This window comes from Peromyscus eremicus, chromosome 6, assembly GCF_949786415.1.
Source record: "Peromyscus eremicus chromosome 6, PerEre_H2_v1, whole genome shotgun sequence".
Lineage (NCBI taxonomy): Eukaryota > Metazoa > Chordata > Mammalia > Rodentia > Cricetidae > Peromyscus > Peromyscus eremicus.
In genome coordinates, this window is record NC_081421.1 from 12,717,091 (window position 1) to 12,740,141 (window position 23,051).

Genomic DNA, 23,051 nt, shown 5'->3' on the forward strand with positions numbered 1-23,051 from the left:
GTTATACCTTAATGCAATGACGTAAGTTACTAATACCCTGCCCAACCAGATGGGTAAAAACAGAAAACCACATGGTCAATGTGTATCAGTGGGAATTTCTTTTTTGGTTTTTTGAGACAGGGTTTCTCTGTGTAGTTTTTGTGCCTGTCTTGGATCTCACTCTGTAGACCAGGCTGGCCTCAAACTTACAGAGATCCACCTGGCTCTGCTTCCCAAGAGCTGGGATTAAAGGTGTGCGCCACCACAGCCCAAAACAGCAACTTTTTTTTTTAAATTTTTTTTATTTTATTTTTATCCCTCATTTCTCAAGAGTTCCTAGGGTAAATAAGTGTGGGGTCTGGTCCCCCACAGATGGTGCCTGAACAGGGGCAAAGAAAAAGATTTAAAAAAATAACCCTAGGGCTTGGCAAAAGGATTGAAGGGGGCATTACGAGTGTAGGCATGCCAATAAGGAATTGAAAAATGAAGGCAATGGTATTTAATTCTCGGGTGTATAGGTTAGGTGGTGAGGAAATACCGCAAGAGCGCAGCATTAGATTTATCTCTATAGATCTCTCTCTCTCTGGAAGGTAGAGTGTAAGTTTAGAATATATACGCCTTAGGCTTAAGGATATGATGAAAAAAGTAATTTAGAGTAGGTTTTCCCAACCTGGGATGCAGAGAGCAATGTCCATGGTGGACTTCGGACTTGGCAGTTCCAGAAACCACCAATAACAACAAGAAACAACTCCAAACACTGCCAGCTTCAGAAAGTAGCTGTCAGAGGGTCTCAGAAGCTGAAACCCTCAAGGCATCAATGCTGTGCAGGTGGCAGATGCACGAGGGTCTACAAGGTTTCCACCAAAAGAAAGCCATGGTGAAAAATGAACAAGCTAAGCTACAAGAGAGGCTAACTGCAAGCAGCAGTTTGGAAAACCCTGCAGAGATGCCACACTGCAGGAAAGGTGAACATCAAGGTTCTGTGACCTTTGAGACACTACACCCAGAGAGGCAAATGGCGGAGAAAGCCCAGCAGTTTGCATCACCTCAGGAAAGATGAACCACAAGCAGAGCAGCAGTGAACAGTGGAGATGACAGAGTTCAGAATGCTTCTGGAGGCCGAGAGCAGAATGGTGTCAGTGCTGGACAAGCAGCTGAGACATGTGGGAACTGCTGAGTGCTCCAGGCTGAACAGCCAAACTAAAACTCTACAAAAACTGCTGACTGCTATGGAGGATTCCAGACATGGTTTGCTGAGCACTTGGACCATCAACGATGCAGGTGATTGGGTTTTTCTCCCAAAGCTGGGGTTGCTTTGGAAAGGCCACAGTTTCAGTTCATGACAACTGAAGGAGCCTTGAGCACTTATGGCTATGAGATGAAGCTCTCTAGCCTGGTCTTGGGAGTGGACTGGTTACAGAAGGCTATAGCCTGCAAAGCGCAGAGGTAGCTAAAGTTTCAAAGAGACTTGCTTGAACTGAAAAGTTTTGGTTGTGGGACTTCTCATATTTGGAACTGTTTGCTTCAGAGTCATTACGACTCTGACAGCTATACACAGACTGAAGGGCAGCTGACAAGCCAGGCCCTGACTAAGAATGCTCAGAGGAACTTTTAGGAATGGTACCAGAACTCTTTTTTGAACTTTTTAACTTAAGAAATGAAATGGACAGTAATTGTTTCATTACAATGGGACAAGTTTGAATTTGCTTATGCATATAGATTCTATCAATGGTGATGACTTATGAAATGTTTATGTAAAAATGGAACTGCTTATAGAGAAATTTAGGTTTTCTAACTAGGCTCAAGATTTAATTCAAAATATAAAGAAAAGGGAGAATTAATACTCCTCAGTATATTTAATTTAAAAAATATTTTCATGCTACTTGAGTGAAATAATGTTATGTTTTGTATAGTTCTATTAAGAAATTGTGTTTGAATGTAGGTTCGTAGGAAGGTTGAAAGTAAAAATTATAATTTTGTATAGTTCTGTTTATAGTAGAATTATTATGTTAGTTTGATGCAGTTGCATCAGGAGTTTTTTCTTTTAAAATATAAAGAGGGACCTGTTGTAGCCCACTAGGTTTCCTAGTGGCTGTACCCAGTGGGACTGCATAAGAGGTTGATTGGACCATGGGCCTGGGTACCAGGTGACTTTAACTAAGGGGAGGTCTTTTGCTCCACCCCTTGGCATTGTTATAAACAGACCTTTGGAATAAAGTTCTGGGGCCAGTGGATAAGGACCCAGGCCCACCCAAGTCTATCCTGTGTTTTCTCTCTGTTTCTAACTTAAGTCAATTGTCCCTCATTCCTCAAGAGTTTCTGGGGTAAATAAAGTGTGGGGGCTGGTCCCCCATAGTGGAGAACAAAAGAGAACAGATGTATGTTTACCACTCTAGTTGGCAGTGTGAACCTGGGAGAAAGGGGCCTAAAAAGGAGACAGACTGATGTCTCATGCAATAGCCAACTTCATTCAGAGCATCAGACAATTTATAATCTGAGGGTTAAGAAGCGTCCTGAGTAAAGTATACAATCACAAGGGCAAAACTGCAGGTGGCAAAACCATGTTTTTCCATAGAGGAACATGAATAATAACAGCTGAAATAAACTTACTCCTATCTGCTACATCTGGGAGGAGCATGGAAACACATTCCAAGAACAAATCAGTGTTTTGAAGAAAATGAAGTCACAAGACTCTTCTTTTCTTGGAGTTTTCTCACAAGCACCCAGAATTCTCACATGACTCCATTCCTGGACGGTGTTCCCACAGAGGTAGACATCCAACACTGATCTCTGGCCTTACATGCAAAGACACACAAATGTGCAAAGCCATACAATGCACATACACACAATGGGCTACTATGAACCACTACACTATGAATAATAAACATTTCAACCAAGCAAATTAATGGCATAAAGATCCAAAGCCAGGAGTGGTGGTGGACACCTTTAAAATCAGCACCCTGGAAGTGGTGGATGTTAGACTTCCTAACCACTCCCTCATGACCATGCATGCGCTGTCAAGATGATTAGTCATCTCAGGGCCTTATGTCCTACACAATCCGTGCACTGCGTGCTCACATAACTTGCACGCAGTGTGATCTGATCATGTAATCTATGCGCGTGCATGGCATAGCTATGTAAACCCATATGCGCATGTGCAGAGGAATCTATAAAAGCAGGTCCCATTCATCCTTCTACCCCTTCTGTTCCTGCACGAGCTGTCCATAGGCCTAAGCACACCCTTCTGTTCCTTTCCCTTAATAAACTCTTATAATGGACTTTGCTGTACTTCGTGGCTTTTCTTGCACAGTAAACAACAGTGCCACTTAATGAATAACATTATGTCGCTTAATAAATAACATTGGTGCCAAGACAAAGCAGGCCCTCCTGGCACTCTGTGCCCGGAACCCTTTACCGAGGTTTATGACTGCCCACTTTTCCATTTGCCCGGCTACTGGATCACTTCTCATAAACACCGGCTGCTTCGATTGGTGAGTTTTCCCTTTCCAGCCAGTGTAAACAGTCCCCTGGACCCATGGGAATGACCGTAGATTTTCCAGCGTCCCTCTCGTGTCCCCAGGATTGGGGGAACACTCGTCCATGACCCTTATCGGCCCCCATTGCCGGCTTTTCCCACGACTGTGGTCTGAGATATCCTTCTTGCTGTCAGACCCCTGGGGCAGGGGATTAATCGGACTGTGTATGCCTCTCCCTCATTCTCCAATTGATGAAGCACTGAATGCTGTCAGACCTCTGGGGTGTCCTCATACTAAGTATGTCCTGGCCCTCATTCTCTGGCTTGGCGAAGCATTGAATGACTTGTGCCAATCCCAAATCCTCACTTGATTCTTGGGGATGCCTGAGATTATAGTCTTGGATCACATTTTTTTCTCTCTCTCTGCTACAGCCATGGGAAATAAGGCTTCCTCCTACTAGTCCCAATCCTCCTCTGAGAAACGGCCTAAATATCCCTTAGAAAACAATAAAAAATGGCCATCTAATGGCTCCTTAGACCCTGATATTTTACAGGAATAATCTAACTCTTCCAGCAAACAGGCTAATGGAAAGAGTTGCCTTATATCCAAGCCTTTTTTTTTTTTTTTTTAACCTCAGCTCCAAACCCTGCCTTCTTGATTCCTTCTCTCCTGCCCACATGCTCCTAGCTAAGCAACCTGAACCTGAGGAATCTTGGACTTTGCAAATGAACCTCCGCCTATCCGACCTCCTGCTCCTGCTCCTCAGCAGTCTGCCCCTTTGGCTCCTCCTCTAGGCCCCTCCTCCTCTCCAAAATCAGGATGCTCCAACCACCTGACTCTGGCTCTCACCTTCAATCCTCCTGTCACTCATTCTCTAGCTGCTCTGAGGAGCATAGAGGAGTTTGGGAGCAGGCTAGGACACATGCAGATGAAGTTCATCAAACTAATGCTGCCCATCCACCCCAGGCTGAGGCGGTTCCCAATAATTCAGGATAAGGAAGAAAATCTGTCCCATTTCTTAGAATGGCTTAGGCTTACAAAGGCTCTCTTACAATATACTAGCCTATATCCTGAGAGCCCAGAGGGCAGACAGCTCTTTATGACCCACTTTGTCTTATAGAGCTTCCCTGACATCAGGGCTAAACTTAAGTGCCTGGAGAGAGGGCCTCTGACCTCACAGGCAGCATTTAAGGCGCACCATGAGAGAGATGAGAAAGCCCATAAACAGAACTGCCAAATGCTGGCACATGCTATCTGACCGGCCACCCGAAGGCCTCCAGGTCCTTTTTTTAATTGTGGTAGAGAAGGCCACTGGGCTTGTGCATGCCGTGTCCCATGCAGGCCACCATCTGGGCCTTGTCCGAAGTGCCACTGAGAGGGACACTGGTCAGCTGACTGCCCCCCCGTGCACCTTGTGGCATGGGGACATCAAACAAAGCCCACCCTCCAGTCAATCTCCTAGGCTTGGCCATGGGCGAAGATTGAAGGTGCCATCTCTCACAGGGAACCCAGGACAGCCATTACAGTATCAGGGCGATCCATTTCCTTACTTTTGGACACCGGAGCCACTTACTCAATCCTGAGGGTGTTTTGGGGTCCCACTGCTCCTCGTTTCCCTATTGTCAGGGTAGGAAAACAGCCTTACCTACCTCACCAGACTCCAACTCTTAATTGTATTTTCAGGGGTATCCCTCTCACCCACACATTTTTAGTTGTGCCAACCTGCCCTGTGCCCCTAATGGGGAGAGATTTTCTAGCTAAGGTAGGAGCTTTTATTTCGTTTGCTCCCCCATTTGCCTCACTCCAGACTCGTCAGCAGTACCTCTCCTTCTCCACCTAGCCACCCAGCCTACTAGCTCTAGCATTTCCTTTCCCTTGCCAGCCTCTCAGGTGGACCCCAAAGTCTGGGACACCCAGAACCCTTCTATTGCTAGATACCATCCCCCTATTATTATCATCCAGTTGCTACTCAGCTAAATTGTTATAGGACCACCATAGAGCCAGAGGCCAAGGACCATCAAGTATACCCAGGCAGTAAGGAATAGTAACAGTCCAGAAGTATTTACACCCCCAGACTCAAAAGGGTCTGGACTCTGCAAAAAAACAGACTTTAATATAACAATCTATTACTGTTAAATGCCCTCAGCAATTGATCACCTATGTCTCCTGGATGCTAAACTACTAAAGAAAACAGGAGCCTTGAGGTTTGTCTTAGATAAGGCTTATCTGAGGCAAAAATTAAAAGCATGTTCCAGATTTCTCTCTCTCTCTCTCTCTTGCTAAGACTAACCAATAAAATTCTGATAGCAGATCATTTGGCTTAAAAGGGCTTATTGGGAAATGTTATCATTTATACTATTTTCTACAGAGAAAATATTTTACTGTTTAAAATAACCCTGGACTTTTAAATTATAACCTGTTTTTATGTTCAAGCTGTCTGTGTATTATTTCTCCTGCAGTTGTCCATAAAATGTTTTTACATTTAAAAAAGGACAAATACTATAGAATTGTATTACATGAAATATATAGAATATACAAATTCATAGAGACAGAAAGATTAGATGTTATCTCAAGATAGAGAAGAAAGGAATATAGAGTAATAATTTACTAAGTACAGAATCTCTGTTTTGTGTGATGGAAAAACCCCACAAATGGGCAATAGTATCAGGACATAATATCATGAATGTAATAAATCAATACAATTAATGTAATTAATATCACAAATATAATTATTGAATGAAAAAAATTCTGATAGCAGAGTACTAAACATTATAATATCATGGCTACCAGCCCAAAATTTTGAATTTCCTGTGGCTACTTCTTCTTTTTTTTTTTTTCTTTTGTGGCTACTTCTTTGGCACAGCCATATCTGAATGGAATGGCAGAAGTCATAAAGCCAGCACAGCTGCTTGACAAAGATGCAGCAAGGCTGAGCCACGTGATGGCTGCCATATCACCTTTGGTTTTCATCTTCACCTGTTACATACTTGGGCACCTTTAATATTTGTACAATTTGAGGATATTGGACTGATGGAAAATTCTTTATGAATCATTTATGCCTTCTCCCAGGAATGCTGCTTCTAAGCTTACCCAGGACAGTCCTGAACATACTATCCCCCCCACATTGAGGGAGATATCCTTATCTACTTGAAGTTCTTCCTTACGCCTTGGAGGTTGTGACACATAAAGAAGCCAGAGGTCTCTTCATGAGGCTATTAGACATTCTTGAAACATCTCTCCCTGTACTTACACTGGAACAAGATATTCAAAACAAAGTAAACTTAAAAAAGGTCAACAAGATCCGTTGGGCTAGAGGAGTTGGCCACAGTTCAGATTACAAGCCTCTTCCCACTGTACACTCACACAATTACATGGCATACAACTCTGCCCTATATAGAGACATACTGATGAGTAAAGTATGGAGTGGAAAGATGATAAAAGTATGAGGTGTTAGGACCTCCCTCTCTTAGAAGATAGCTCATGCAGAGCCACTATAATGTCATATGACCAAGGAACAACAGAATGCCAGGATTAGACATATAGACAAATTCTATGAAAATATAAATGTGAACATTGATTATATTATGTCAGAATTTGAATAATAACTACAGCAGCTTTAGCCTGAGGATTTTTCCTGGGCACTCTGACCACTAAGAGTTAATAATACACTGCTTGAGATATGACAAAATGCCCAAAGTGGTTGAAGATTTTGTTTTGGTCTAGTGTCCTTGAAGCATGCAAAGCAACCAGCCTGAGCACAGGCTGTCATATGCCTCTAGATTCTCAAAAATTGGGTCATGGGGTTAATGAGTAAAAATGATAACTCTGTTTATTAATGATGTCAAAACTTGATGGGAAATGATTGGAAATTATAACTCTGTTCTGTCATAGTTTATTAATGATGACTAAAAGATGAACAAAAGGAAGTAAAACACATTTCCAAAAACAAAAATGATATGATCCATGTTTTGGAACATCATGAATGTATCCCTGCTAACTAAATTCTGTATAAATAAAGAAACACTCTGGCTGCTAGTCAGTCAGGCTGCAAGATTCTCCCGACCACCATGGCCTGGCTCACTTCCTTCTCCCGCTGACTCCTTACACCCTCTGCAGGACCCATCCACCGCCGGGGAATGGCTCCCGGCACTTCTTAATATGTTTAAAAATTCTCCTGAGCTCCAGAACGAGCTTGAATCTACCTAGACAGGTTAGATCCACTCCAGATAAGTATAATTCAAACTTTCCTGGTCCCAGGACCCCCTCCCTCACCCTGGGACCCCTCGGGGACCTCATTCAAGGTAAAATTTTTTCTAAACTCCCTCTTCTGCCTCATCAGCACTTTGTCAGACCCAAACAGTCACAGAGCCTGAAGCAGTGGAAGATGATGGACAATTCCCAAAGCAGCAGAGAATAATCCACTACCTCAGAATGTCTGGCTACCTCAAAAGCCCCCTTCCTTAACTCCAAAAGTTAACTGACGCCCAACGAGTCAGCTGGAAGCAGTTTTGGGAGACACGACACACCTATTCCCGTTCTCCCATCATTTTTTATAAGAACAAAGAGTCTGGAATGTTAGAATTCCTAGGCACTCCCCAATGACCGTGCATGTGCTGGCAAGATGTTTAGTCATCCCAGTGCCTTACATCCTACATAATCCGTGTACTGTGTGATCACATAAATTGCACGCAGCATGATCTGATCACATAATCATAATCTATGCGCATTTGTGGCGTAGCTACATAAGGCCATATTTGCAAGTGTGGGAGGAATCTATAAAAGTGGGTCCCACTCATCCCTCTGCCCTCTCTTCCTGCACGATCTTACCATAGGCCTAAGCACCCCCTTCTGTTCCCTTCCCTTAATAAACTCTTATAGTGGGCTTTGTTGTACCTGGTGGCTTTTCTCAAACAATAAACAGTGCCGCTTAATAAATAACAGTGGACACCTTTAAAATCAGCACCCTGGGTGTCGTGGGAACCTTTAAAATCAGCACCCTAGATGTGGTGGGAACCTGTAAAATCAGCACCCTGGATGCAGTAGGATCATAAATTCCAGGCCAGTCAGGGTCACTTGGGAAGACTGTCTCAAACAATCCAGAAAGCCAAGGATTAATAATGAACTGATATTTTAGAATACCTACTTAGATTTACAACTCATATGCTGATTATAAACCACCCTGAGGAACTTTGCTGAGGAAAACTTGTATAGCCTACATAGTCTAAATTATTGGTGTTATTTAATTTCTTCACTTAAAGATACCCTTTTTTTTTCAATTATAGAAAGTGTATATGCCCATTGAAAATTTAGGCAAGTGCTCTACCATTGAGCTACAATCACAGCCAGAATCACAGAAAATATTTTTGAGATTTAATTAATTAATTAATTATTATTATTATTATTATTTTTTGGAGACAGGGTCACACTATGTATCACTGTCGGAACTGGAACTCACGCAGACCAGTTTGGCCTAGAACTCAAAGAGATCTGCCTGGCTCTGCCTCATAAGTGCTGGAATTAAAGGCATGTGCCATCATGTCTGACTTTGAGATTGTTATTTTATGTGTATAAGTATTTATATGAATGTATGTCTGAGCACCAAATGCATACAGTACTATGAATAACAGAAGAAGGAATCAGATCCCTTATTAGTGGACTTACTAATAGTTTCCAGTAGCCATGTTGGTGCTGGAAATTAAACCTGGATCCTGTGGAAGAGCAGCCAGTGCTCTTAACTATTGAGTCATCTCTCCAGCCCCAGAATTACAGAAATTAAAAAAATATATTTATTTATATTCATTTTATGTATATGAGTGTTTGGCCTCCATTGATGTCTTACACTATGCCTACAGAGACCAGAAGAGATCATTGGATCTGAGAGTTACAGAACTAGAGTTACAGATGGTTGTGAGCCACCACGTGGGTGTTGGGAATTGAACATGGTTCCTCTGAAAGAATAGCCACTGCTCTTAACTGCTAAACCATCTCTACAGCACCATCATGAAAGACACCTAAAAATGAAATTTTATTGTGTATGTGTGTATGTGTGTGGGCACATATGTGGAAGTCAGGACAACTTGGGGGAATTCTCTCCTTCTACCATTTGGGTCCTGGGAATTGGTCAGGTGTCTTTACCCTCTAAGCTATCTTACTACTACTCAAAGTGAAAATCTGAAAGGCAAACTCTCTTTACTCAGAGATAAGCAGAGTTGGCACATGACTAAAATCCTTTGGAAACGTTTCTATGTGACCATGTGAATGTCTGGATTTATGAAAACAGTGTTGACTTCTTAAGCTTCATAGAGTGTGGCCTCATTTCCATGTCGGTAGCAATAAGCATGAGAGGGTAATTAATTTCCCAGTGTGGACATTTAGGGCATCATCCACACTGTGTACTCAAGCACCTTCACACTTTGCTAGACTCAACTCGCGTATCTCGCTTGCTGAACAGACTCTTACCTTGCAATAACGGATTCAATTGGCATGATACCAGGCACATAGTGGGCCATGGGAGAAACAAAGTGTCCATCTAGGACCTTACAATCTGACTGTTCTTCAACCTAAAAGAAAAGAAAACCAAGGTGTATGCAAAGTAGACTAAGGTATTGGTCTATAATGGACTTTTTGATGATTAAAAATTCTATTCAACTAAAAACTAACATTCTCTCAGTTCTTTCACTTAAGCTTCATTTTTATCAACAAGAAAATCCTTAGCACCAAAACACTTTTCAGTGCTTCCTATGTTTCCTTTTAACCCCACCGTTTTTCCCACCAAAAGATATATTTTTATTCAAGACTATTTATAGTTTCATATTTATTTAAAGACTATCATATAACTGATATTTTTTGAAAAATTTCATGCTTCTCTTTCAAATTCCTCCATTTATCTTTACCTAACAGGGAATTATCCATCATGCCTTTTTAAAGACAGCTTCTCCTTCACATATTTGTTTTCCATCTACTCTACAGTCTAGTTGGGAAATAATAAATTTAATTCACACACTGGCATGCAATGTCAAAATAAAATACAAGTTAAAGGAATTCAGTACCATTCAACAGGGCTAGAAGTACAGCTTAGTACAAAGCACGTGGCTAGCAGGGAGATCCTGGGTTCAACTCTAGGTACCACTTAAACAAAAACAATCAAAAGCACTTAATATAAAAGCATTCAAAAGTACAACTTGGAAGCAGCAATAATTGGTGCAGTCTAAGCTGATACCAAATATTCAGAGTGGTCTGATGTCATGCTACCTGCTGGTGCATTACATAAGGAGAAAGGAGGATTTCCATCTGTAGTAAAGGCAATTTATAGGCAGTGGTGGTAACACATGCTTAAAATCACTATGGTTTTGAAGCTGAGGCAGGAGCCTCATAAATTCAAAGCTAGCTTGGATTACATAGCAAGACCTTTTCTAAAAAAATTCAGACAAAAAAGGCTAACATTCAATACCTAGGCTTACTTCTCAGTAAGTCATTCCTTAAAATAAAAAACTTTATTTCAGATCAAAGGTTAAAATTAAAGTAGCAGGAGAGTATCACATAAACACACACTAAAAAAATAAAAACAAAACTCCATCCATGTAAGTGGCTTCAATTTTTCAAAATCCAGCATTGTATCTGTGAATTAACATTAGTAAATGCGTTTTCTTCCACACAGCAGGCACTCTACTAATGAACTACATTCCTTGTCCCTACCATTAAAAAAACAAAAGCCGGGCGGTGGTGGCGCACGCCTTTAATCCCAGCACTCGGGAGGCAGAGCCAGGCGGATCTCTGTGAGTTTGAGGCCAGCCTGGTCTACAGAGTGAGTCCCAGGAAAGGCGCAAAGCTACACAGAGAAACCCTGTCTCGAAAAAACCAAAAAACAAAAACAAAAAAAAAACCAAGCTGGGTGTCTTGGGGCATGTCAGGCGGAGGCTAGCCTGGTCTACGAGTGAGTTCCAGGACAGCCAGAGCTACAGAGATTTCCTGTCTCAAAAATGACAACAAAAATAAAACAAACCACAAAATGTAGATGGTTGAGCAAATATCTATTTAACAATCCAAATTTTTTAAAAAAGGTTAAGGCTGGGTGGTGGCAGTGGCAGGGTGGATCTCAGTGAGCTCGAGGCCAGCCTGGTCTACAGAGTGAGTTCCAGGACAGCCAGAGCTGTTACACAGAGAAACCCTGTCTCGAAAAACCAAATTAATTAAAATTAAAATTAACTAATTAAAATTAAATTTAATTAATTTAAAAAAAAGGTTAAAATGCTATTTTACCACCTGCTGTGTTACCAAGCCTTGCTTATCAGATTCTAATCAACCTCTATTTTTGCACCAGTAGAATATTGTCAGTAAGTGCAGGTTTACAACACTCATTTATATATATGACTACATTAATCTCTTTGTCATTCTTCCTTTTCAGAGTATTCCTGATCTGACTGTACTGTCTTTACCTAAATAGAGATGACTTTAACGTTATGTTATACACTGTGTATCTTCTGTGTGTGTAACTCAGACTTGCCTTGAACTCACTGTATAGTCAAGCATGTCTTTCAACTTCTAATCCTCTGCTTCCACTTGCCAAGTGCTAGAATTTCAGGTGTGTACCACCACAACAGGTTTTATAGAGGGCTGGCTATCAAACCCCAGGCCTTGTGTGAGCTAGGCAAACAACCTATCAACAGATCTATATTCTCAGCTCCCCAAATTCTATACTGATTAATTGGAGCTGCACTGGATTTTTAAAAAAAATGCTCAAAGAAAAATAAATCTGTAAAGTATTAAATTTTAATCTAAGAATTTCATCCCCTTTGCCCCCTTTTTTGAGAGTAACCGTAGGTTTAGTAAGAAAAAAACGAGAACGAACTCTCAGGAGTAGGAGGGACCCAAAGGGAGGAATTCCCTCTATTCGATTTTCATGTCGTTTACTATAGCTTAAGATTTCCTGGCCAGGGGTGATGGTGCACGGGCAGATTTCTGTGAGCTCAAGGCAAGCCCGGTCTACATAGTGAATTCTAGACCAGCCAGGGCTACACAGTGAGATCCTGTCTCAAAACTAAACCAAACCTATTTGCTCATCTATTTTCAAAAACTAAGTTGATAAAAGAGGCATCACAAGCTAATATCTCACTAATGATCTATACAGAGGGTAGGGACAACTAACGTGAAAGGGGAATAATTCAACAGGCAATGTGAGGCTGGCTGCAAGGGAATAAAAACATCTTAAGATAGATACAAAGTTAGAGAACACAGGGCAAGACACAACTCAGCAGATAAATAATCAAACTGTAAAAATGAGCAAAGGAAACTGGCAGATGGTTCAGCACTTAAGAGTACTTGTTCTTGCAGTGGACCAGAGTTCAGTCCCCAGCACCCATGCCAGGTGGCCCACAACTGTAACTCCAGCTACAGAGGATCCAAAACCTTCCTGCCTCTCCAGGCACTGCACACACACATAAATAAAACTTTCTTAAAAAACGAGCAAAGGATTTGAAAAGACCTAGCAATTGACCCAACATAGTAAGAAGTTCAGCATCATTCATACTAGGGAGACACAAGTCACAAGTACAGAGATATTTATATTAGGAGAGCTGAGGAAAGTACACATGCTGGTGAGAATCTGGTCAAACTGGGATTCCTGTACAGTGCTGGTGGAGATATAAAATGGTGCTGATACTTGGTGAAATCTCTGGAGTTTTGCTAGGTTAGATATAGTTACCACATGAACCAACAATAAACTCACATGTATAGTAAACATAACTACTTTGTATAAAATGTTCACACATTTGTACTTGCGAGTTCACAGTAGCATTACTCATAACAGTCATAATAGCTAACAAATAGTAGAAACAACCCAAATGTCTATGAATTTATGAGGTGGAAGGAGAGAACCAAGTCTACAGAGTCCTCTAGCCTACTAATCTACATGTGTGAGGTGGCATCTGTGCCCACCCACATACACTATGTACACAACACAATAAATAAGTAAAAAATTAATAAATTAAAAATAGTTTCTAAGAGCCAAACACCAAAGACCACATACTGCATAATTCCATTTATAAGAAATGTCCTAGGAGGGCAGTAGTGGTGCACACCTTTAATCCCAGCGCTTGGGAGGCAGAGGCAGGTGGCTCTCAGCCTGGTCTACAAAGCGAGTTCCAGGACATCTAGGACAATCAGAGAAACCCTGTCTCAAAAACAAAAACAAAACAAAACAAACAAACAAACAAACAAAAGAAATATCCTAAACATGAGATTCCATAAATACAGAAAGCAAATAGTAACTGCCAGTATGTGGGGACAGAAACAGTGGGAAATGATAGCTAGAGTGTGAGTGTGTCTTTGGGATCAATAATATTATGGAATAAAATAGTAAAAAAAAAAGTGATTGATAGTTAATGGTTTTATACTTAGGTAACAAATCTAAAACATTCCGTTGTATACTTTAAAAAGGTATACTTTATGACTCGTCAATTATAATTTAAATTTTAAACCCTGAGGGTGGGATCTGTCTTATCTCAAATTGTTAAGATTATCTATCCTCTCTGGGAGCACAGAAACAGGATCAGGAAGTGGAGAGTAGCAGAGATGAACGAAGACTTGATTTTCACTTGGCACACTCTTCTTATTTTAAAAGCCTATACTCTTGGTATCTTGGTATGTTTACTTGTGCATGTATTTCTTTACTGTGTGTTGTTGTAGAATATTATTTCAAGGTGTGTTACTTCTGTTCATGCTCTGGAACATTTGTTTAATGATGCACAGATGTGTTTGATTAAATAAAATTCACCTGCGGTCCGGAGGCTGCATCAACAACTAGCTGACAGGAAGTGGTAGGGAGCAGCCAGGTGAGATAGGGTTTATAAGGAGGGCGAGGGGACACACCAGAGCTTTTTGGAGAACGCCAGCAAGGAGAGGAGGTGAGTTACTTGCTATTCAGCCTCTGAAGAGTAGAATTCCACCTTAACCTTTGAATCTTGAGTTCTTTAGAGGGAGAGAGGTTTAGTTAAGTTCCCTTCATAGCTCTTCAAGAGTTAGAGCCACTTGCTCTCACTTACTTGTTTTCTATATTTTGAGACAGTCTTTCTGTGTAGCCCTAGTTGTCCTAGAACTCGTTATGTGGACTGGCTGGCTTTGAACTCACAGACATCTGCCTGCCTCTGCCTCCTTAGTGCTGGGATTAAAGGCACCTCTATTTTTTGCAACTAAGTCTCTCACTAACCTGGAGCTTGCAGTTTCTACTAGACTAGCTGATCAGCAATCCCCAAGACTCCTCCTGTCTTTGATTCTCCAATGCTACTGTTAAGGGTGCCCACTTCCATGCCTGGCTTTGAAGTGAGTCCTGAAGATCTGAACTCAGATTCTCATGCTTGGGGATTGTACCCACTAAGCCATCTCCTCAGCCAGTAAAAGCCTACTAATTTTTGGGGGTGGGTGGGTGGGAGGATAGGGTCTCTCTGTGTAGCCTTAGCTGCCCTGGAACTCACAGAGATCCTCCTGCCTTTGCCTCCCAAAGCCACCACACTGGCTAAAAGTGCCCTCCCCACCCCCAAGATGGGGTTTCTCTGTGTAGCCTTGGCTGTCTTGGAACTCGCTCTGTATACCAGGCTAGCCTCAAATTCACTGAGATCCACCTGCCTCTGCCTCCCAAGTGCTGTGATTAAAGGTGTGAGCCACCACTGCCTCACCCAAGAGCCTATAATTTTAAAGGAAAAAAAAAATCCAGAGAAAAATGGAAATATTCACCAAAATTTGAGTCACAAAGAAAAATTTTAAACTTAGTCTAGATGTAACATCTATGGTGTAGAGAAGGTTTCCATTTATAAGTTTCTGGGTTTTATCAGGGGGAATCTTCTGGCGAAGGAAATCTAAATACATCCAATATTTAAAAGATGCAAGTACACTTACTTCAGCCGAAGGTCAGGGATGGACTGGGAAACTCACCCATCTATTTCCCTTCTCCTATAATATCTCAAAGTACTCAATTACACATACTTAGATTTTACAGAAAAGCAGCTGATTGCTTATGAAATAAAAAAAAATTTTCAAAAATATTCTCTCCTTCTCTAAGTTCAGAGCATTTTCTTTCTAGCATTCCTTGAGCGATGTATTCTATTATAGCTCCCTGGTACTTCCTAATGGCGGCTTTTGCAAAAAATGCCTAATGTGTTGATTCTCTAAGTAGATGGCTTTCTTTTAATACTTACTAGTCTTCTTTAATATTCTTCTTTAGTGTTGAATAATTGAACCCTCAGGAGCCTAAGGATACAAAATGAAACTCAGAAAAAAATGCAGCCTAAATACTGTGTATTCAGGCAAATGCTAAACATATGTTTCCCATTACTTATGAATAAAATTATTAAAACGTGGTTGGGGTAGAATAGCATTCTTTAAATATGCATAAATCCTCTGTGGCACTGTCTCAGGATGACTGCTACGGATCTTTTCACTTTTGTTCTTACATACCTTATCAATGTGTACCGGATAGTCGTGTGAAACCAGATTCTGGCACCTTTCTCGATTTCCAATCATCTTTCTGAATTCAAAGAGTCTATTAGGAGACAAAAAGTTTGTTTTTTTTAACCACATTTTATGCTAACTATTATACCTACTGTGTTATGAGTGATGAATAGTGATTAAAATTAGCAAATTCAAATAAGAAGCCATGTTCAATTCAACTTTTACCATTGATAGAAAAGGATACTTTTTCTTCTCTTTTAGAAATTGGAAAACTTTTCTTAAAAATATGAACAACAAAATTGTTCAGAAGTAATGAACACATTTACAATTAAAAATGAAAGGGACCAATCTGAAAATAATTTTTCTTAGGTTTTCCCATGAGCTCCAGTGTATTCCAGTTTCACAGCCATTGAGAATTCAGGTTATCCAAGAAAATCAGTGCCTGGAAACCACACACAACTTCAACCAGCCTAGCAATAACTGATGCTAAAAAACTAGTTTGTACCCAAGTCATGATGCTATAAGCTAAAATGTACAGATATAACTCAAAGGATGAAAGGAAAACTTTTTATAAAGTTAAATATTTAATTTCCTCAATAAGCCAATCTAGATTAAACTAAAATATTTTATAACCAAAATAAAAATTTAACTGTGTATTAAAACAATAAATTCAAAACAGCTATTCATGGACTGGAGAGGTGGTCACAGTAGTTCAAGTGCTCAAAAAGAGCACTTGTTGCTCTTGCTGAAGACTCAGGTTTGGTTCCCAGCACCCATATGGTGACTCACAATCATTCACACCTCCATTTCCAGGAGATCTGATGCCGTCTTCTGATCCCCGAAAGCACAAAGCACATACGTGGTGCACACATATATGTGCAGGCAAGCACCCTAAACAGCCAAACATTCATGAAACACACACACACACATACACACACACTACCTCTTGAGATCTTCTGGCCTTCCCCATCCTCTGATGAAAAGTTTTGTGAGGAGAAGTCTCCGGTACAGAATATCTAACTTGCTTACACCCATGAGTGCCAAACAGCATCTAGAAGTAAAATTTAAAATGACTTCAAAATATTTTCACTTTTATTAAGGCAGCAGGTCAACTTTCTAACCATTTATCTGAATACCAGGTAAAATCAAAACTGAAGAGTAAACCCTTGAATTTGCCCCTGTAAAAATACAACAGGAGATTAAAGCAGAGAAATTAAGAGCCTAAGGCCTCACCAAGGATGAATTCTTCTAGGGTAAGTGCTTGCATCCTGACTACAGGAACTAATAGGAGTATCTATTGTGTTGGAAAGCAAGAGAAGGGACTGATGCATAGTACTGGAGTATCAGCCAGGCTCTACTTCAATGACAACACAGCACATGTTCTCATCTAAGCTATCCAAGGACACTTGAAAAAAGATTCTCTGGGTTAGACAGAGAAACTGAGACAGAGAAAATATTTATCCTCGGCCACATAGCTAGTGGGGAGGCGGGTCAAGCTACAACTTCAGGCATAATGTCCCAGACGTAGCAGGCTACCACACCAACTGTTACAGTGAACGAACAACAGTAACTAGTGCTTCTAGCTGGACACTATCTACTTCTCTGTGTGCACGTGGTCCCCTACCCCACCCCCAGACAGGGGTTCTCTGTGTAGCCCTGGCCATCTTGAAACTCTGTAGACCAGGCTTGACCTCAAACTCAGATCTGCCTGCCTCTCCCTCACCAATGCTGGGATTAAAGGTGTATGGTACCACTACCTAGCTAATTTCTCAAATATTTCCAAGAAATTTTTAATATTTACCTGAACTTTTCCCAGTTAAAAGGTATAGTTCTGGGCTTGCGATGTAGCTAAGATAGAGTGCTTGCTTAACAGGCTCGAAACCCCCAATACTACAAAAATGAAAGCTACAGTTTTGATTTATGGGCAAACCTGATTCAGATTCAAGTTGAACTGCACAGAGACATACAAAAAAATGAAAATTTACCTTTACATCAATTAACTTTAATAAATATCTATTGCATCAAAAGTTTTGAACAATTTTTACCTATATATATTTTTTGATTTATTACAAGTTCAATTTAATGTGGGTCCCCCCCCCCTTAGGGGAGGGGTCTCAAGCAGCACAGGCTGGTCTTCAACTCACTATGTAGTTGAGGTTACCCCTGAACTTCTGATCCTCCAATCTCTGCCTCCTAGGCTCTGGGATTACTGGTATGAACCACCATGCCTGGCTTTGTTTTGTTCTCTGTTCTTTTTGAGATAGTATCTAGGTCTATAGTTCATGATTGTTGGTAGAGCACAGCTGGCCTAAACTTGTGGCATTCCTTCTGCTTCAGATCTCCAAATGTTAGACTTTCAGGTGTGCAACATTCCTGGCTGCCTTAACATTTTTCTTTGTATAATGTACAGTTTAACCCACAGTCAACAGGACTGGCACTTCACCTTCTTTTTAGGACTGGACCAGCAAAGCAAGTTGTTCATACTGTTTCACAATTCTCATGACCAAATATTTATTAGATATAGTTACTCCTTAGACTATCACAAAAACTGTCAAGCCCACAGCTCTGCATTAAGCCTACTTCCATGAAATCTTTCCAGTAATAGACAGCCCTAGGTGTATAGTTACAATTGTCTGAACCACAATCTTGCAATTAGAATCACTTCTGTGAAGACCCTCTCTCCTAGCAAACAACACAAGAAACATTGTACAGCAAGCCTCAGTAACCAGTACACAACAACCTATATGCACTTCTTTTTGCCTTCAAAGTTTTAACTTGTCTCAGTCTCCTTAGATGTATCCATCACTGCACAAATATCCTGGGGGTTGTAATTGCCTGCAGAGTCCCAAATAAATTCACTTTTTTGAGAGTGTCTCTGCTATTAAAATGCAAAGAAGCAACACTTCTAACGTGAAATCATTCATTTGAATTTCCTGTAAAATGTTTCTGGCTGAATGTATAAAACAAACGTTTGTGGTGATACCTTGAAATTCACGTTTGAAAACCTTGGTTGCACTTAGTAACAAATCTCCCGTTTTAGCTTGAGCATTCAATTGAAATCCATTTTCTTTGGCAAAACCCACCAAATCTTCCAACTCGTATTTATAATATACTTTACTTTTCTAGTCTTACGAATATAGACAACCGGGTGAGTTTTAGCCTTTTCTGATCCTTAGGACACTCAATTTAAGTACTTGATAAAGGCCAAGGTGGCTTTGTGACGTAGCTAGGGCTGAGGGAAAGCGGAGGCGCGCGCTCCACCCGCCCTCTTTTGCCGCAGGCCGTGGGAATGGATACATCTGCCCACGTGCGGAGAGCCCGCTGGCCATGACAACGACGACTACCACCATAACCGCGGTACGCTCCATCTCCTGCCCTGCTGATCCTCAGGGCTTGTCCTCTCACAACCACCTCACAGGGATGGCCACGACCAGTCAAGGGCACTTTGATCCTTATGAGGCTCTGGATCTTACAGAATTTGCCAAAAACCAGCCTTGGTGGCGCAAGCTTTTCGGGCAGGAGACACGGCCTTCAGGCGAGAAGTACAGCGTGGCAACCCAGCTCCTGATCGGCGGCGTCACCGGCTGGTGCACTGGCTTCATATTCCAGAAAGTTGGAAAGCTGGCTGCCACAGCAGTGGGAGGGGGCTTTTTTCTCCTTCAGCTCGCAAACCATACTGGCTACATCAAAGTTGACTGGAATCGAGTAGAGAAGGACATGAAAAAGGCCAAGGAGCAACTGACGATCCGGAAGAGCACCCAAATACCAAACGAGGTCAAGAGCAAAGCTGAGGAGTTGGTGTCCTTTGTAAAGAAGAATGTTTTCGTGACTGGAGGATTTGTTGGAGGCTTTCTGCTCGGTATGGCATCCTAAGGGGTATGGCTTCACTTCCACTGTTCAGCAGCTTCTACACACCATCGTAGAAAAATCTAGACTCTTTTTTCCTCCTCTTCATGCCCTCCTCCCTGTTGTAAGTCTGAACCGCTTCCATGGGCACCTGCCCATGCAAGTTAACACAGGTCCTCCCGTGGGCTTGAGAAGCCATGGGGAAGCACACTCTCCATCTGGAGGCCAACAAGAAGGGTCCTTTTCCTGTGTGTAAAATCTGTCCCAAACCATCTTTAAGATCTATCCCTAACAGTCGAGCTGGAAGAGCGGTGCACAATTACCTTACTATGCGCTATGTGGAAAGGAACTGAATGTATCTGACTTTGAGCATGGGAAGAAAGAACATAAAGCAGGGACATAAAGTTGTGGGAGTACTACACACTAGCCAGCTATTTTAGGGGGACAGTCTCCTTACAGAATTTTACAAGTAAATTGATGCTTTCTTTCCCTCTTGACAACTAACCCAGTAAACTATAATTATTATAGTTATCTTAGTTTGGAACTCAGAAGTATGACACTCTTCAAAAAGGGCCAGAATTTAAATACCTGAAAGCCTCACTAAGACCTATTTGGGGCGGGGGGAAGGCTAGGGGGGCCTAGAGCCTTGCTTTTACTACTCATACTAGGCTCCCCCTGAGCTATATTCCCAGCCTTTTGGGTAGTTTTCATTTTGAGAGGTCTCACTAAATTGCTCTAGCTGGCCTGGAACTTGACATCATTATGTCTCAGCTTCCTGTGGAGGTGGGATTGCAGGCCCAAGCCACCGGGAACAGCTTCCCCAAGACCTTAAGAAAGAACTGAAGAACACATCTCCGAGTCTACTTTGCCTCTTCTCAATCTTCTCATTTGCCTTTTCCTCCAGGATTAGTTTGCAAGAACCCATCTAGTTGGGTTCTCTGCTTCAGGGCCACGTCTACTTCAATCAAACGTCACCTGGGTGAAATTTTCATCTAGAAGCTTCAAGGAGAAGAATCTGCTTTCGGGCTCTTAGGTTTGGGGTACAATTTATATATTTGCAACTATAGGATTTATTCATATTTTGACCTTTGTCAGCCAGAGGACAAGCTCAGCTTTGGGAGGCTATCCACACAGTTCATCTCACACTGACTTTGCTCTCTCCATAAAAGTCAGAAACAGCAGCTGACTTCTTTTCTTCATGGCCAGGTGGAAAGAGAGAGAGTGGGCTCTAGGGGTCCAACACCTCTGCAGAAAGGGCAATTGTGTGAGTGCAATCAATGTTTCCATTGCCTGTTGGTTAAACGGTAAAAATCATGGGTCCTGCCCCAACTCAACTCTGTAAGCAACAAAAAGCAATGATCTTATGGACCACCTGGAAACTGTATGCTGCATGGGGAGAAGAAACCATTACTTCTCAGCCTTTGAGTATGTCTGGGTTGACACCTTTACTACCAGGATTAGATCTTCATATTTCTACCACAGGAGGAAAAAACCCTACTAAACCACAAACTCCATAGACCTGAGCAACCACTTGTTTATAAGCCAATTGGCTCTTTACACTTTCAATCATGTTTATATTCTTCCATTGACTTAAACTCTTACTTAAAAAAACAACCCCTCCAAAGGAAAATGCCAATTAGTACTTTGGGTTTTTTTAGTCATTAAACAAATGGTAAATGGAAATTGGCTTTTATGGTTTTCTTTTTGAAACAGGATCTCATATAATTCAGTCTGATCTCAAATCAACTTGTAGCCAAGGATGACCTTGAACTCCTGATCCACCTACCTCACAAGTGGGCGAACCACATACATGTACCACCACATGCAAGTGGGAAACTGAATTCTTAAATGTTATCTATCTGCATTATATAGATATTCTACTTTAAAACAGGTATCAAAATCATGTAAATATATATATATATATTCTACTTTAAAACAATTATTAAAATCATGTAAGTTTACAGAGAAAGGTAGAGAGAGAGAAAGAGAGAGTTTAAATTGCTTATTTTTTTGTTTAAAACTAAATGTCCATGTAATCTAATAGAGATGTATCTTAGTAGCACAGTGCTTTTCTGGCATACATAAATAAAGCCTTGGGTTCCATTCCCAGCATCATCAACCAACCAACCAAAAAAATACTATTTAGTAAAGTGTAGTGACAGCTATCTATAACCCTAGCACTTAGAGGCTGAGGCAAGATGGTCATGAGTTTAAGGCCAACCTGGGCTACCAATAAGACCTCATCTTACCAAAAAAAAAGGTATCTGAGAGGCTGTGGGTGTACTTTAAGCATGTATAAGCCTTGGATTCTATAAGATCCCAGTTCCTCTCAGGGTTCTTGCTCTTAAAACCTTTAGTATTTCCTGAGTTATAACTGTGTCATGCTAATGAGGTGACTCATAGTGAGCTTGCAAATTGTTTCAGGTCATCAGAAAGATAAACCACATGATCAGAAGGTTGGAACTTTAGTCCAGCTTGACCTCCACAGAGGAAGGGAATGGACATTATATTCTATCACGGGCCCATATAGTTTATCATGTCTGAGTACTATAACCCCAATACAAATTCTGGACACTGGCTTTGGTGGGACTCTGTTGGACAGACCTTGATGCCTGGATGGAGATACTCACTGATTCCATATGTAGAGACCATGGCATCTAAACATTTTTGGCTGTTTTGTGTTGTATCTATCCTTTATTATAAGCACTGTATAGGGTTTTATAGAGTTCTGTCAGTCATTCTAGCAAATTATTGATCCTTAAGAAGCTTAAGAAAACTTTTCTTATAGCCAAGTCAGAAGTTATCTTTCTGAAGGCCTGGAGACCCCTAAAGTAAGAATGGCATCTAGGGCAGTAGCATCTTTGAACCCACACCCTTAATTTGGGGAGTTTGCACTAATGGACTGTGACTATTAGAGGTGAACTAAATTGGAAACAGAACAGCCAATGTATTCTTTACCCAATTAACAAAAATCTAGGGCTGATGAGAAGGCTCAGTAGGTAAAAACACTTGCCACCATGCCTGATATCTCTTTGATTCCCTAAGACTCACATGCTTAGAAGGAGAGAACTGACTTCTGTAAGTTGTGCTCTGGCATCCACTTGCACACCATGGCATGTGTATACACACACACACACACACACACACACACAAATATAATGTTACATATGTTACATACTCCCAATTAGGTCAGCTCTTTGGATAAATGGGGTGGTATGGAGGTACAGTTTAAGGCAATATAATTCTAAATGATGAACAGTTACTGTTATGGCTTGGATCTGAAATGTCCTCTGGATGTGCTAAATGCTT

The 23,051-nt window shown here is 41.2% G+C and overlaps 2 protein-coding genes across 7 annotated transcripts in view; one reads left to right on the forward strand and one right to left on the reverse strand.

The window, feature by feature from the left end:
- The window catches only part of Abhd18 (abhydrolase domain containing 18), a 46,196-nt gene that overhangs the window by 18,230 nt on the left and 4,915 nt on the right, over positions 1 to 23,051 (reverse strand). For 2 of the 5 annotated variants that reach the window (XM_059265164.1, XM_059265166.1), the window contains exons 1-4: positions 18,880 to 19,111; positions 16,840 to 16,947; positions 15,903 to 15,987; positions 9,915 to 10,015 (exon numbers count right to left, since the gene is read on the reverse strand). In XM_059265164.1, the coding sequence (XP_059121147.1) occupies positions 9,915 to 10,015; positions 15,903 to 15,987; positions 16,840 to 16,931 (278 nt within the window). In that variant the 5' untranslated portion in view covers positions 16,932 to 16,947; positions 18,880 to 19,111. Of the gene's footprint in view, positions 1 to 9,914; positions 10,016 to 15,643; positions 15,696 to 15,902; positions 15,988 to 16,839; positions 16,948 to 18,879; positions 19,112 to 23,051 lie in introns of those variants that run through there. The other 3 variants (XM_059265168.1, XM_059265165.1, XM_059265170.1) reach the window with 3 other exon arrangements.
- LOC131912895 (FUN14 domain-containing protein 2-like) lies at positions 19,135 to 21,425 on the forward strand. 2 transcript variants are annotated; one of them, XR_009379736.1, is made up of 2 exons: positions 19,135 to 20,211; positions 20,647 to 21,425. XR_009379736.1 is itself a non-coding variant. In XM_059265171.1 (2 exons), the coding sequence occupies exon 1, from the start codon at positions 19,224 to 19,226 to the stop codon at positions 19,767 to 19,769; it is 546 nt and encodes a 181-aa protein (XP_059121154.1). In that variant the 5' UTR covers positions 19,135 to 19,223; the 3' UTR covers positions 19,770 to 19,772; positions 20,647 to 21,425. The 2 variants fall into 2 exon arrangements, 1 of the variants encoding a protein (XP_059121154.1); XM_059265171.1 differs by having other exon boundaries at positions 19,135 to 19,772.

Excerpts from the sequence above, each read along its gene's own strand:
- LOC131912895 (XM_059265171.1), top strand. The coding sequence starts at position 19,224 with ATGACAACGACGACTACCACCATAACCGCGGTACGCTCCATCTCCTGC.